This window comes from Coffea eugenioides, chromosome 11 (genome assembly GCF_003713205.1).
Source record: "Coffea eugenioides isolate CCC68of chromosome 11, Ceug_1.0, whole genome shotgun sequence".
Lineage (NCBI taxonomy): Eukaryota > Viridiplantae > Streptophyta > Magnoliopsida > Gentianales > Rubiaceae > Coffea > Coffea eugenioides.
The window spans coordinates 30,005,951-30,019,429 of record NC_040045.1 but is presented as its reverse complement, the minus strand read 5'-3'; the positions used below and the strand labels follow the sequence as shown (position 1 = coordinate 30,019,429).

Below are 13,479 nucleotides of genomic sequence, written 5' to 3'. Positions count from 1 at the left end.
TGCAATCTGCATACATATTAGACGAGTTTTTTTTATCAAAAGTATGATTAAAATTCAGCATAAAAATACGTGTTCGGGAAAATTACTCATATAAATTCGTACATAAATAGTATGAACATATTTGAAAGTTACAAAACTAAAAATATGGATAGATTTACTATAGTTTTCAAAGAATATGCTGCTCTCTTATACCAATCTTAAAATTATTTTCATGTATGAGATGTTACATTTATTAATTTTGTCACCATATTGCTTAAATATGTATAATCTACAGTTATTATGTTATATGTGACTCTTATTTGTATATAACTCATAAACATGTCATTATCATTACTCCAATTTTAAAATTTTTTAAATTGAAGTATAATTTGCGAAGGTGATACATTATAAAAGTTTATTAAGTGTTTTGTATGGTTAATTGAAAAGTATAAGTATTTTTCAAAATATTTTTGAAATGCGGGAAATACGAATGTTTTTTGGAATGATACGTAAGAACGTATATTCTACGAGTATAATATGAGTATATACGAACTAGGATAAGAGAAAACAATGGGAAAGAACTAATACTTCAAATAATTTACCCATTTTACATCCCTGCTTTCTTGAAGCATTCTCCACTGGAAGAATCAATTCAGACAAATATCCTACCCATATTTTTTTCTATTTTTCCACTAGTTGCTCAAATGAATTGTTTTGGATATAACTAAAAAGGTTAATAATTGTAGAATACAATAAGATATCCGCACCACTTGTAAAACCTACCAAAGAAATCCATATTCTAAATTTCAAAATTTTGTCTACTAAGCATTTCATCAAGCTAAAAGAAAAATTACTGGGCATTTCATCATACAGAGTGGAATAAATTTTTATCATAATCACTCTACAATCAAGATTAACATAACAATAATTTTTTCTAACCAACAAGAACTTTGTACAAAATGCTATGTATTAGTTATTAAGAATTCATCTTGCATAAATAAAGTTCCGAGTGAATTTTACATCGTTACACTGAATGCTCCTCATTTGCTTAAAAAAGTTCTCTTAAGTAAAAACACATGGATTAAAGATGTTAAAAGTACAGGAAAAAAGAAGAGGAAAAGAGCCAGTGTTGTATCGCAGAAGTTTTTATATATCTCAGGCATTTTTGGCTGTGCACGTCGTTTGGAATGGAGAAGTGAAACCAGCAAGTCTTTTGTGATCATGAATTCATTTTATAACTGTTGTTAAATGCTGAACTTCTTTCTTTCCTGGTGTATTATTATAGTGAAATGACTTTATGCATGCCTTTGGTAGATACTTTTAAATGGCCGGCTCATAGCTACTTGATTCTAAACTTTCGCAACTAGGACAATGAAAATAAGACTAGAGGTAGCAACCGGCAATACAGAATACATGAAGGTATTATTGTTTACTTTTTTGGATTATGAATTTTTTCATATGCTCTTCTCCGAAGGTTTGAGTTTTGCTTGCGTATTTCTTATGTATGATTGAACAACATTCTGTAGATGGAAAGGGTTACCGATAGAATGTTTAATTTTTGGACTGAAATTTTTTTATGAATTCTTCGCTGAAGGTGCGAGTTTTGCTTGGCACATGCAGCATGAGTGAACCACATTTTTTTAGATGGCCTGGGCTACCGATTGAACCTTTTAATTATAACAACCTTAAACAAGAAGAAAATTATAGTCAGAAGTTTTTAAGTTTTATAATCTGTCGTGCCACATTCTAGTTCAATCACAGTACTGGTTCTGAGTACCTTAATCTTGTAAATAAGTTTATTTTTATTGCTTACCAGTGAGAAAGGCGCTTTTAGATGATTTTTCTGTTATTGGTGGAGATTATTTTATTGATCAAAGGTGATTCCCCCTCCGTGTTGCTTTTGTTGGCTCCTGTATTTTTTGACATTGCTGACACCTTGTTGCTTATGTTTGTTGCTATAGTAAGAAGCCTGTTCTGCTGACATTGTTCCATGATTTTTGAGACTGAAGTGGGATGGACCAAAGTAGATGCTATGGGATCTATTGAGTCCAATCCAATTATTATTGGTATTAGACTCAGAGTGAAGCCCTGATAATTGTGAGATCTGTTTCTATGTATATTCATGGTTCCTTAGTTAATTTGTGTTAGGCTGTCGTGTTACTGGTCAGAAATGTGTTTATTCAGGAAAAATTTTGTGGAAATAAAATTATTTGTTATAAAAACTCAAAAATTGGGTCTCATGGGCCTCCGTCGCAGTACCCAAGTATTCTCAATTCTTATTGGGTATTTGCTGGTTCTGGTCTCATATATATTAAATATTCCCAACTAATCAAAATCTACGGGTTCAATACTTACAATGCAAACAATAAGAAGAACCTAAAAACAACCCTTCATATTGTGTAACAAAGCGGTGCCTATTGGAGTTCTCTTAATAGCAACAAATGAGAGAAGGAAAGTTGAAACCATTCTTTCCCAAATTGGAGTTTTCAAAAGGCAAATATATATAAAATAAAAAAAAAAGTCTCACGCACTCTTTCTCTTCTTTTTACTGTGTAAAAAGGCAATATTGCCCATTTATCAGTTGTGTCTATTCGTCAATTGCTGCAATTGCCCTAAGGCTTCACAGTTGCTATAAAAGAGTTCATTTGCCTTTTTCTTCACTATCAAAACCATTCTTTCCCTACCATTATACATTTTCTAGCAATGGCAAAAGATTAAAACTGCGAGGGCCTACTAGATCACGTGAAACTGGAGGAAATTCCTGAATTTTACCAATTGCTTCTATCTTCCATAGGTAACATTTTTAAAGATTGATCTTTTTCATAATTTTTTTTTGTTTTATTAGAAGCATATATGTTACAAGTTTGAACATAACAATTCAATATTTTGATTAGAGATCTTTTTTTTTTTTGGATAATTTAAGTTATAAAAAATAATATATTTGTAGAAAAGAGGTCAATTTGCAGTAGTATGCCAATATACTAGTTTGCTTGGATTGGCATTCTCGGGACAAAAATCTCATGTTTTTCGGAAATATTTCCTTAACACATTTTCAATTATCTTTTTACTTCATATATATCACATCTAAAAAAGTGTTACAATATATCCTTCTAGAAAATGCAATCCAAACAATATACTTCCATGATCAATCATAGTAGTATTGTGATTAGGAACCTTTTTTTACGGTTAGAATAAAAAAACTAAAAAAGAAAAATAGAACCTAGACAACAAAATCGATTATGTGACTTGACTTTCATGATTACTTGAAATAATTCTAATTAAGGTGAAGATAACTTGTAGTATTTCGGGTAATTTTTTTCAAAAGTCAAAAGGCTGTTTGGGTACAAAAGAATATGAATACTAAACTATAGGTTTAAATTTAATTTCATTTAAATCAAAAGAAGAGAAGGATTTAGGCCTGTCAATTGGGCCATTTGAAGCGAGATTTAACAAACTCAGGTTCCGCTTTTATAGTTAGTATCACTTTCGAATTTCGAATTATGAGTTTTAGATTGATAAATGTGAAACTTATACTTGACTCACAAAATATTCAGATTGTGAGTTTAATTCGAACTTAACTTAAGCTCACTTGTAATTCCTTAATTTTCCTAATATAATTACTATAATTATTGAGTTTTAAACTAATTTAATATCCACATGACCACAACATTAAAACTATACAAGAACCAGTAACAGTTCATTAAAAAAATATATAAACCAAGAATTTTTCAACAATAATATATCCAATTAATTCAATGTACACGGAAAATAGTAATAAAATATGATCAATAGTCAATAAATTTTCAAAGATCCTCAATTTGCTCGTACTAAGATTTCTCCTTCTAAATCTTTTGACATAATTTTGTATATTTAATATTCCTTATATATATTGACAAATAACTCATAAGTATTATTATTATATATTTAGATATATAATTATATATATATCAAAATATGAATATATTATATATAATTATATATATAGGCATATTAAAGGGTCGAACCTATATTGGGTTTGATCTTAATAAGGCCCAAACTCTGCTCACATTTAATTTGGGATTATACCCAATTTCAACCAACTCAATGAAAAGCCAGGCTCATTAGATTTTTTTTTAAGAACCAAGTTCAAGCTGACCAGATCCCATTGATGGTCCTAAAAGGATTGCCTCCTCTAAAAAAAAAAAAAAAAATCAGTTTTTGCCGCTCATCCAATATGTGATAAAAAGTACTTTAAACCGTGAAAAATAGTATTTGCCACAAATTTGCAACGGTTTTGGAGGCGTCTTGTATACAGCTGTCGCAAATGCTTTGCAATAGTTCTGGATCCGTGATAAATACTTTTTACCACGGAAAAATCACAGTTTTACATTCGTCATAAAAGAACTGTGATATATATCATTGACTATTTACCACAGTTTTTAACATGGTTCGAAACTGTTACCACGGTTTGGAAAGCATTGAGAAAGGTCTTTGTCATGGACTAATTTCACAGTTTTGGTTCTGTGGAGAAAGTTTCTGATTAATCATCCTAATTTCCAATGTTGTCTAAAGAAGGGCAAATTATATTTTATCCCCATGTGGTTTAGTATTTTTTTAAATAACCCCCCTATGGTTTCAAAAGCTATACATAACCCCCTCATGGTTTGGATTAAAGTGTCAAAATAACAGAAATAGTCATTTGTAATGGAACGTCTAAAAATTTAGAAATTACCCTTATAAATATATGACACACTAACCCTATATGATTTTTATATTTCACCATATAACCCTCTTATAGTTTAATACTTTATCATATAACTCCGTTATGATTTTCAAAATATACAAATATCCCTCCTTGGTTAATAAATAATTTTTAACATTATGTAAGGGTATTTTTGATATTTTAGGTGATTCCGTTACGAATGATCATTTGTGTCACTTTGACACTTTGATCCAAACCATTATGGGGTTATGTATAGCTTTTGAAACCATAGAAGGGTTATGTAAAAAAACACTAAACCACAGGGGGGTAAAGTGAAATTTGCCCTTAAAAGAAATATCAAAAGATAAATGTTTAAGATCTATTGCCACAATTTACACAAGTAAAATAGCTAAAGTTTTTATTAAAAATCGCACAAATAAGTGCGTACAAGTTACCAAAAACATAGCATATATTGCACGAAATTATGCCAATCCAAAGTGATTACCATTTGAAAGCTAATACAATGGTCTAACCCTTTAGAAGAACATCTCTAGTACACTAACATTATGGGACCACCCAATAAAGATTTCATGACTACAAATAACTTCCAAAAACATCTGAGAACGAATGAGCTGGATGAAATTTTTTACATTCCCCATCATTACTAATCGTACCCTACAAAACAATGTTAAAACTGTAATTAGTATCACATTATCACCAAAGAAGTTAAAAAAGCACAAAGTCAATATTAAAGTACATTTAGAATCCAATTCATGAGCCCAAGAAAAAAAATACTAAGATCTGCTTTGTAGCCACTGTCACACCACTAGCACAGGCTGCTCAAACTAGTTTGCATAAGCAAGTAAACTTGGTCCAACCAACAACTCGGTTGAAGAAAGATATGCAGCACATATCAAAGTTACCACAGTGATTAATCAACCGTGGCAAATAGTAGCATAATTACCACGATTTATTGTTGTTAACAACAAAAGTGTGGTAAGAAGTTTTTGACATCACGGTTGCTAAAACCATGTCAAAAAGTCACTTTTAAACACGAATTGAGAACTATGACAAAAGAAAGTGTGGTAATTTTTCACTTTTTTTTGTAGTGCTCAGATTTTTGGGCTAATTCATTTCCCACTCAAAAAGAGTAAGAAAGGGAATTTAGGGACCACATGATTAGAGTGGGGGGTTGCTTGGTTGGATAGGTTAATTTGGTAATTTTGATTATGACGTGTTTTATTAGATATTAGGAATATGTGAATTTGCCAAAACTTATATGTCTTTAAGAATTTTAAATCTTTCTATTACTACTTCTCAAAATTTTCCAAAGGGAGAAACACAAATTTGATTCTCAATGTTTGACCTATACATCAAACTGGTCTCTAATGTATCAGCCAAAACAAATCCGGTCTCTAAATTTTCTGATTTTAACTTTACATTTTTAGTCCCTAATGTTTGAAGTTTCAATCAATATGGTCTCTTAAGTTTCTAGTTATAGTTAAGGGTTTTAAAATGAAAGAAAAGTTGTGCATTGAATTAAAGATATGACAAATGTCATCCTAAATTCCTATAAAATTTCATAAAAACACTTTATATCGACATAATAACATCATTGAACTTAAAGAGTTTTATTTTTTTTAACAAGTTACAATCAAATGACAATATATACATAATATATAAAATAAAAAAAGAAAATTCTAGTATTAATATAAAATTTATTATCATTCATGCTAGTTCTTGCATGACTTGTGCATATAGGCCTTAAATTATTATAGTTAGGTATTGCAATTATAAAAACCAGCAAACATAAATACTAATATGAAGTGCTTTTACTTATTCTGGGTTAATCATCAGTTAATTACTAATAGTATAAAACAATAATCACATATATAATACCAAATTTGAGACCAATTATACCAAAGGGAAGAAGTATATGAGACATTAGTGGCATGAATAAATGAAGTGAAAAATAAAAAGTTTAATTAGAATTGCTAGTATCCATTTAAGACAATTGTGTTGTAATTCGTGTCTTATTTTATCCTAATACCCTCAATATCACTATTGAAAACTTAAGCGACTAAAATGATTAAAATTTCAAATATTAGGGTCCAAAAGTACAAAGTCAAAATTATTAAATAACAATAATTAAATTTTGACCGTTAGTCATTGTTGAGTTTTCATTATTATTGAATCTACCTACTACCAAAAACTTTGAGACCCAAATTTATTTTGATTGGAACATTAGAAACTAATTTAGCACATATGCTAAAAATTGGAGACTGAAACTGCAATTCTCCTTTTTTTTTGTCTTATTTTTGTGCACACGTCTGAATTTTTTTTTTTAACCTTTGATATCACACAATGGTCCAAACCGACTGACATTAGTTAATAGATTTAGTTGTTAAAATGAATTTGTGAATTGTGAGGGTGGTAATATGTAGAAAAATTCTGTTTGGTAGAATTTGGGTAAAAGGAAGGTACGTTTGATAAAATTAAAGTTGAAAACTAAAGTGTGAAGTTTGAATTCTATAAAGTTAAGTTGTTGAATTGTTAAGTATTAGGCTCTATTTGATAACTCAATTTAACACTTAAAATTAATGAATTTAGATATTAACATGTTTGGCACATTTGGTAACCAAAAATTGTACAACTAAATTAATTAAATGACGCTGAATTTTTAGGCAAAATTTGCTTCCAAAATAAATTATACTGATTTTTCTAGGCTCCAATGTATCATATTTAGTATTTAACAATTAAATAATTTAATGAATTCAAACATCAGATTTATATTTTCATTTTGGTAGCAAATTTTGTCTAGAAAATGCAATGCCACTTAATTAATTTAGACCTTGTTTACTAACCCAATTCAGCACTTAAATTTAATGGATTCAGATCTTAATATGTTCTCATTTGTTTGATTTATTGAATTTTTTAGGCAAAACTTGTTGCAAAAATAAGTGATAAATTATTCATTTATCAATGAATGTGATACACTCAAACATATTTGATTTAATATTTAATAAATCAATAATTTAATGGAATTAGTTTTATCAAAGGCACCCTTAAATTGTGGGAAATTGAGTTATAAAAAAGGACCTAAATTATTTAGTATAAATCACGTTAGTAGAAGAACTAGTATAAACCTCATTTGCGAAATATAAATACGAATATCATTTGCCATACAAATTACAATCCATTAACTCAATAATACTGGGAATGAAACACCAGACTCAGAAAAGAATGGCGGAAAAACTTGTGACAGCAAAAACAGAAGAAAAAGCAAAAGAATTGGAAGAAGAAGCAATGAAAGTGGAACTGAAAACCAAGGAGGAGCTGAAGCCCTGGGAGCAGCACTCTGCTGTGATCACCATTCCTCGTTTAGACTACAACACCCCTTTTCTCTCCTCAGTCATTCCCACTCCGGATTCCTCATCACCTGCCTCATCAGTAAGGCCTCTCATCCCATCTTTTCTGTCCAGAAAGCTATGTTCTTTTTTTTTTCTTTTTTGCTATTTTTGTACTTCACTGGCATTTATTTGTGTAATTTGCATCTGGGTTTTTGAAAATTTTCAATTTGATTGTTTGGGATAGTCTGGGCAGTGTGGTGATTGATAAAAATGCTTCCTTTGTTATGTAGAGAGGGAGAAGAGTGCAACAAAAGAAGCCATGTCAATTCTTGAAAAGGTAATGAATTCTGCTGGTTTTGTCTCTTGTCAGTTCTCTGGAATAATGTCAAAATAAGGAAATTTTAGACACAAAGAAAATTCATGCTGACTTGAGAATCAGGACAATTCAATTGGTTTAGTGAACTTGGTTTTATGGGATTCTTAAATTCTGGGCAAGGTTGGGAACTTTGGGTATTTGGAAGTGAATAAGATTGTAGCGGACTTGAATTACTGGTATAATGTGTTCGCTGCTATAATTGTTTTGGTTTAAGATGAAGAGTAGCAATGTTACGGAATTGGTTTCTAAAGAAAGAGATGCTTGAAAGATTAAGCATAAGTAAACGGCGAATGGGACGGCGACTAATTGATAAAACTGAGGAGGTTTGGAGAACTGGCTGAGCTATGCAGAAGATAGGCACAGGCATGTTGTGTTGTTCAAATGCATTAGCTATTGGAGAGGGGGGGGAACAAACAAACTAAAGTTGTTTACTGTTTTAAACGTGATAAATTTTTGGAAATGAAGTGTAATGCTAATGGTCTTCATTTGTGAGAATAATGGCAAAATTATGCATTTAACACTATTTCCATCTGTTGAACTTAGTCTAGGAAAAATGTTTATGATTTTTGGGTTCTAAACTTGATTAAGATTTTAGTTTGCCGACAAACAGAAGGATAAGATGTCAATTATCCTACCAATAGGTTATTAACATATGAGTCTAGTAGCTGGTTTCAAATTTTTTTGCATATGATCTTCCACTTCATCCATTTATTTGTAGCCGGTGCATTTTTAGATCACAGATTAGTATGGTTTAGTCCTTGTTTACAAGTCTTATTCAACTTGTTTTGCTTACACTCTGTCATTTGTCACTTGGTTCAATCGAGTGACTGCTTAAGTCTGCTGTGCCTTCTTGAGTAAATGACATGATTCGATATCCAAAATGCATCACTGGTTAAATTCTTTATCACTCACAGCTTTCTAGTATATATATATGAGTTACCAATTTCCTTGAATTTGAAGAGGCTTATGGATACATAGTAACCTTAGCTTAAGCTTGAGCACATAACTCATACAGGTTAGGCACAAATTCACCTTACTAATACGGAACCTTTGCATTGTTTTCTTTGAAAATAAATCAGAAACAATAGATAGAAGATATGCAATATTTTCTGGCATAAGAAAAATTTTTTAAATATAAAAGCAATTTAATAAGTGTATCGTTATATTTCTCTAAAGAATGACATGGTCTTAAGTGATCATATTTCTGGAAGGAGAAGACCGTTAGTCCAATTTTGTTAGGCATTTGAGACATCAGATATTATATGCATGAAATATATAGCTGATTGCCAATCATCTATTTTGAGTTCTCAAGAAATACATATATAAGCTTCAGTTTTGCTTTTAACATTAAAAGGCATTCTTCATTGCAGCAGCTTTGGATAATTGTCTTTTATTCATACCTAAAGGGACTTGTAGAGGCATGAGATGTTGCACTCTTCTAGGGCCCAAATAATAAGTGGACAATTTAGAGTTAGCTTAAAATCTTGTGGCAGACAACTTGTTTGCAATTGTTTTTGGATATATTTACACCAGAAGCCAAGCGTTGCTGAGGCTTATCACTATGTGACAGAAATGAATGAGTTTCAGTTATATTTGAAGTCCTCTCCAATGCCTGTATCATTTTTATTTCTTGGACCGCTCTTGTTGCAAAAGGAAGACAAATGATGAACCAACTTGGAGAATGGGGAGGTGTGCATCTGGTGCTTGCAACATTCTATTCTTTTGACTTCACGGAGTTTTTATAAAAGCTGTGTGCTGAAATAGGGCTTCAAACTGATGTTGATATATTGATACATTATGCGTTCCATTCTTTTTTTATGAATGCCATCAATATTCACGACTGATGCAACCAATGAAGAGTTTAAGGGAAGAGTAAATTTTAATATTCTTGGGAACTTGGCTGAAGATCCAATTTACCCACTTTGAAGAATGGGTAATCTTTTTAGGATCTCGTGTATTTATTAAAAATTGAAATTCTACGTATTTCAGTAGACTTGAAATTTATGGTGCTTTAGTAGCTTATGGGTATTTTACGTGTTATGGGTATTGGGTAAACTGACAGTGGACACTTCGGCCGTTGTTTGAGACCATAGGCTTGTTCATTGACTTTGATGGAAGGGCTTTTAATTGAAATGTTGGGATTCATCACCTCAATTTCCTGTCATAAGATATTCTGGTCCCCAGGGCTGAGCTGAAGCCTGGTACATATTGCATGTAGTATTGTACACACACCCACAGACCCAGGTTTGTTAGGCCATCCGTGAAGGAGTTATTTAAGTTATTCATTGGTGAATTTTTTATGCATCTTTGTCTTGGAAGTGATGTCTCATATGTGGCTTTCTTCCTGACTTTTTACTATCATCTTCCATTGCATGTGGTTATTTTCTTTTCCTGTCCTTGAATATACACCAATGAGATAGTAAGAGTTCAACCTATTTTCCCCACTGTCAAATAACATTCAATGTTAAAAGCTTGTGTTCATATTTTGTATGAATGAGTTTGCTGCTTTTAAGACTATTAGTTAAAAGAGTTCAGGACATTTTTACTGATCAGCAGCCTGTGTACGTCAGAAGCTATTTTAGTGTACTTCTAATGGATTTGAAAAGCTGGGGAAGTGCTTTGTTATCTCAGCATGGGTCTTAAGCTTGAAGCATGCTCTATGTTATTGGAATAGCGAGTTGCTGAATTTGTGCACTAAATAGGGCTCTAGGATACAATTGGTGCAGAAAATTAGAACAGAAGTAGGGAAGAAGAAATTTAGAAACCGTTGCATCCATGGGGATACTATTTTGTACCAGTTCTCCTTTTCAAACTGCCAACATAGATATCTGATACATCACTCCTACAATGGACAACCTTGCATATTCTTCAAATCTCATGTTATTTCATATGCATCAATAACTATCCGTATTCGTCTACTTCCATCAGTTGCAAGTATAGAAGACTTTTATATCCTGATTGGCATTGCTGATTGAAACCTGAACAATTCCATGAGAACAGAAACATCTGCGACCAATCGAACTATTGACTTCTAAAGATGAGAATCCCTCTGAATCCTCCTATGGAGATAAGAGAATTATGTGTCAAATATAGATAATCTTTTCTTGCTGGCTATTCTATGTAAACTGTTTTCTTGCTGGTGGTGATCTATTGTCTTTCCTTACTTTTTTCTTTTCATTAATTTTTTACAAAATTTGATTGACTTTTAGCACTTTTGATCTTAGAAGAATGCTTCTTTCTACAACTTTTTTGCTAACCCGGTTCTATCTTGATGGCTGTATTAGTTTATGAAATCTTGCTTAAAAAAGTGACAATTAGCACAAGGATAATCAGAAATTGATTGTACAATAGATGGATACTCGAGTTTGGGAGCAATTCTGACATAATTGTTTGATATGATTATTAGCAGAGAAATTGTTTAGTTTAATGAAGACAATAGCCTATGGCTTTTATATACTTATGCTACTGAACTTGTGCAGAATCAGCATGCATGATATTTCTTCACCATCCTTTTTTTTTTGTTTATAGATTATCTGATTGAGTCATCCAATTTCATTTTTCTGAACTATCTCAATAGGAAACCTGCTTGCAGATAATGCAAATTAACATGTTTAAGTCTGGTATTTTAGTTTATACACATGCTCATACAGATAATGCAAATTAACATGTATGATGACCTGCAAATCTACAAAGAAAATGAAAGGGGTGGGGATTTGTCTGTAAGAACAGGTAATGCGACTTGTATGCTTGAAAAAATAAGAACAAGTTTATTAAAACAACTAGAGCTAGAATATAATGGAAGATTCTGAACTTTTTTTGTCAATGGCTGTTTGGCTTCTTTACCTTTTGGTTCTGAGCCAGAGACTCCACGACTAGAGCAAATTTTGCACCATGGCATGTCCTGCTTGGCATGGTTATATTTTTCATGCCAATATTGAGTGCTGTGACCGGCTTGATTGAGAAATTCACCTTCACGGGCTTAGGAAGAGGGCAAGAAGCATTGATGGTCAACTTCACTGTCCTGCTCATCCTCCTCTTTGGAGTATCTGTTGGTTTCACTGTTCTTCTTCCAAGAAGTTATTAAAGAAGTAGTCATTGGAAAATCTCGTAATGTTTGGTTATATTTATATATAGTTTGGCCCAATATTACAGCTAGACTAAACATTTTGTTAGAGTAATGAATCCTATGTTTGTTACAAGTGTTTTGAGTATTTAAATAGTTTATTTGGTCAAATAGTTCTTTTAAAACCTGCATTTTATGCATGAGATTTGTGACATTGGCATATGAACTTTTTTGGGACTATTCGAGCAGGAAAATGTCAGTTTTTTGCCCAATATTGCAACTTTTTTGGGCATATGAACATTGGCATATGACATTTATGTGTACTTGTACTAAAAAGGGGCTCAGTTTTGGACTGAATGAAAACTCTCAGTGCAGGTTTGAAAATGAGCTACTAGCTAGTAGATCAAGCTGATGGTTTGAACAACAAAGTCTTGCCCCCTTCAATCTGCAATATGGTTTGGTATACAATAATCAGTTTATGTACTGGTCAAGGAATGGCCCATAAGCTTGAGCCTATATATATATATATATATATATATATATATATATATATACAGCCACGGATTTAAGGGGGGGCTGGTGGGGGCTTAAGCCCCCCCCCCAAGCCGCCGGAAAACCCCCTATATATAGGGGATTCCGGCGGCCAGCCCAGCCCTGATGCAGCACGTACGTTCTTGGTAATGAGTATAGCTTTTTATTGATTTCTTGTCTTCCTTAGTGTACTGGTTGGACCCGTGTGCTAGGTGGGTATCTTCTTCAAAGGTAAGTTTTTTTTTTTGCCCCCTACTCATTTCTTGTCTTCCTTAATATACTGGTTAGAACCGTACGTTTGTGATTGAGCTTTTTATCATAGTTGCGCCGTGGGCATACCATGTGTTTGTAACATTATCCATGTGATTATTACATTAATATCTTGAGAGGAGATGCTTGGTTTGCTGCTGCTGTTGTGTTAAGCCGGAGTTAGTGAATTTGGACTGCCCCATTCAGTTCACTGAACGGTGAAGGGACAATGCTTAGTTGGCCTTTACTC

At 32.2% G+C, this 13,479-nt stretch overlaps 1 protein-coding gene across 6 annotated transcripts; it reads left to right on the top strand.

Moving 5' to 3' along the window:
- Window positions 1–7,871: 7,871 nt before the first annotated feature.
- LOC113752954 lies at window positions 7,872–12,953 on the top strand. 6 transcript variants are annotated; one of them, XM_027297015.1, is made up of 3 exons: window positions 7,872–8,110; window positions 8,301–8,347; window positions 12,825–12,953. In XM_027297015.1, the coding sequence occupies exons 1-3, from the start codon at window positions 7,880–7,882 to the stop codon at window positions 12,859–12,861; spliced, it is 315 nt and encodes a 104-aa protein (XP_027152816.1). In that variant the 5' UTR covers window positions 7,872–7,879; the 3' UTR covers window positions 12,862–12,953. The 6 variants fall into 6 exon arrangements, with proteins under 6 accessions (XP_027152816.1, XP_027152818.1, XP_027152815.1 ...); XM_027297017.1 differs by having other exon boundaries at window positions 12,820–12,953; XM_027297014.1 differs by lacking the exon at window positions 12,825–12,953 and adding an exon at window positions 10,040–10,314.
- Window positions 12,954–13,479: the final 526 nt, after the last annotated feature.

Excerpts from the sequence above, each read along its gene's own strand:
- LOC113752954 (XM_027297014.1), top strand. The coding sequence starts at position 7,880 with ATGAAACACCAGACTCAGAAAAGAATGGCGGAAAAACTTGTGACAGCA. Across the intron at positions 8,111-8,300 it reads CCTCATCACCTGCCTCATCA|AGAGGGAGAAGAGTGCAACA; the intron begins GTAAGGCCTCTC and ends TTTGTTATGTAG. Across the intron at positions 8,348-10,039 it reads CCATGTCAATTCTTGAAAAG|GAAGACAAATGATGAACCAA; the intron begins GTAATGAATTCT and ends TTGTTGCAAAAG.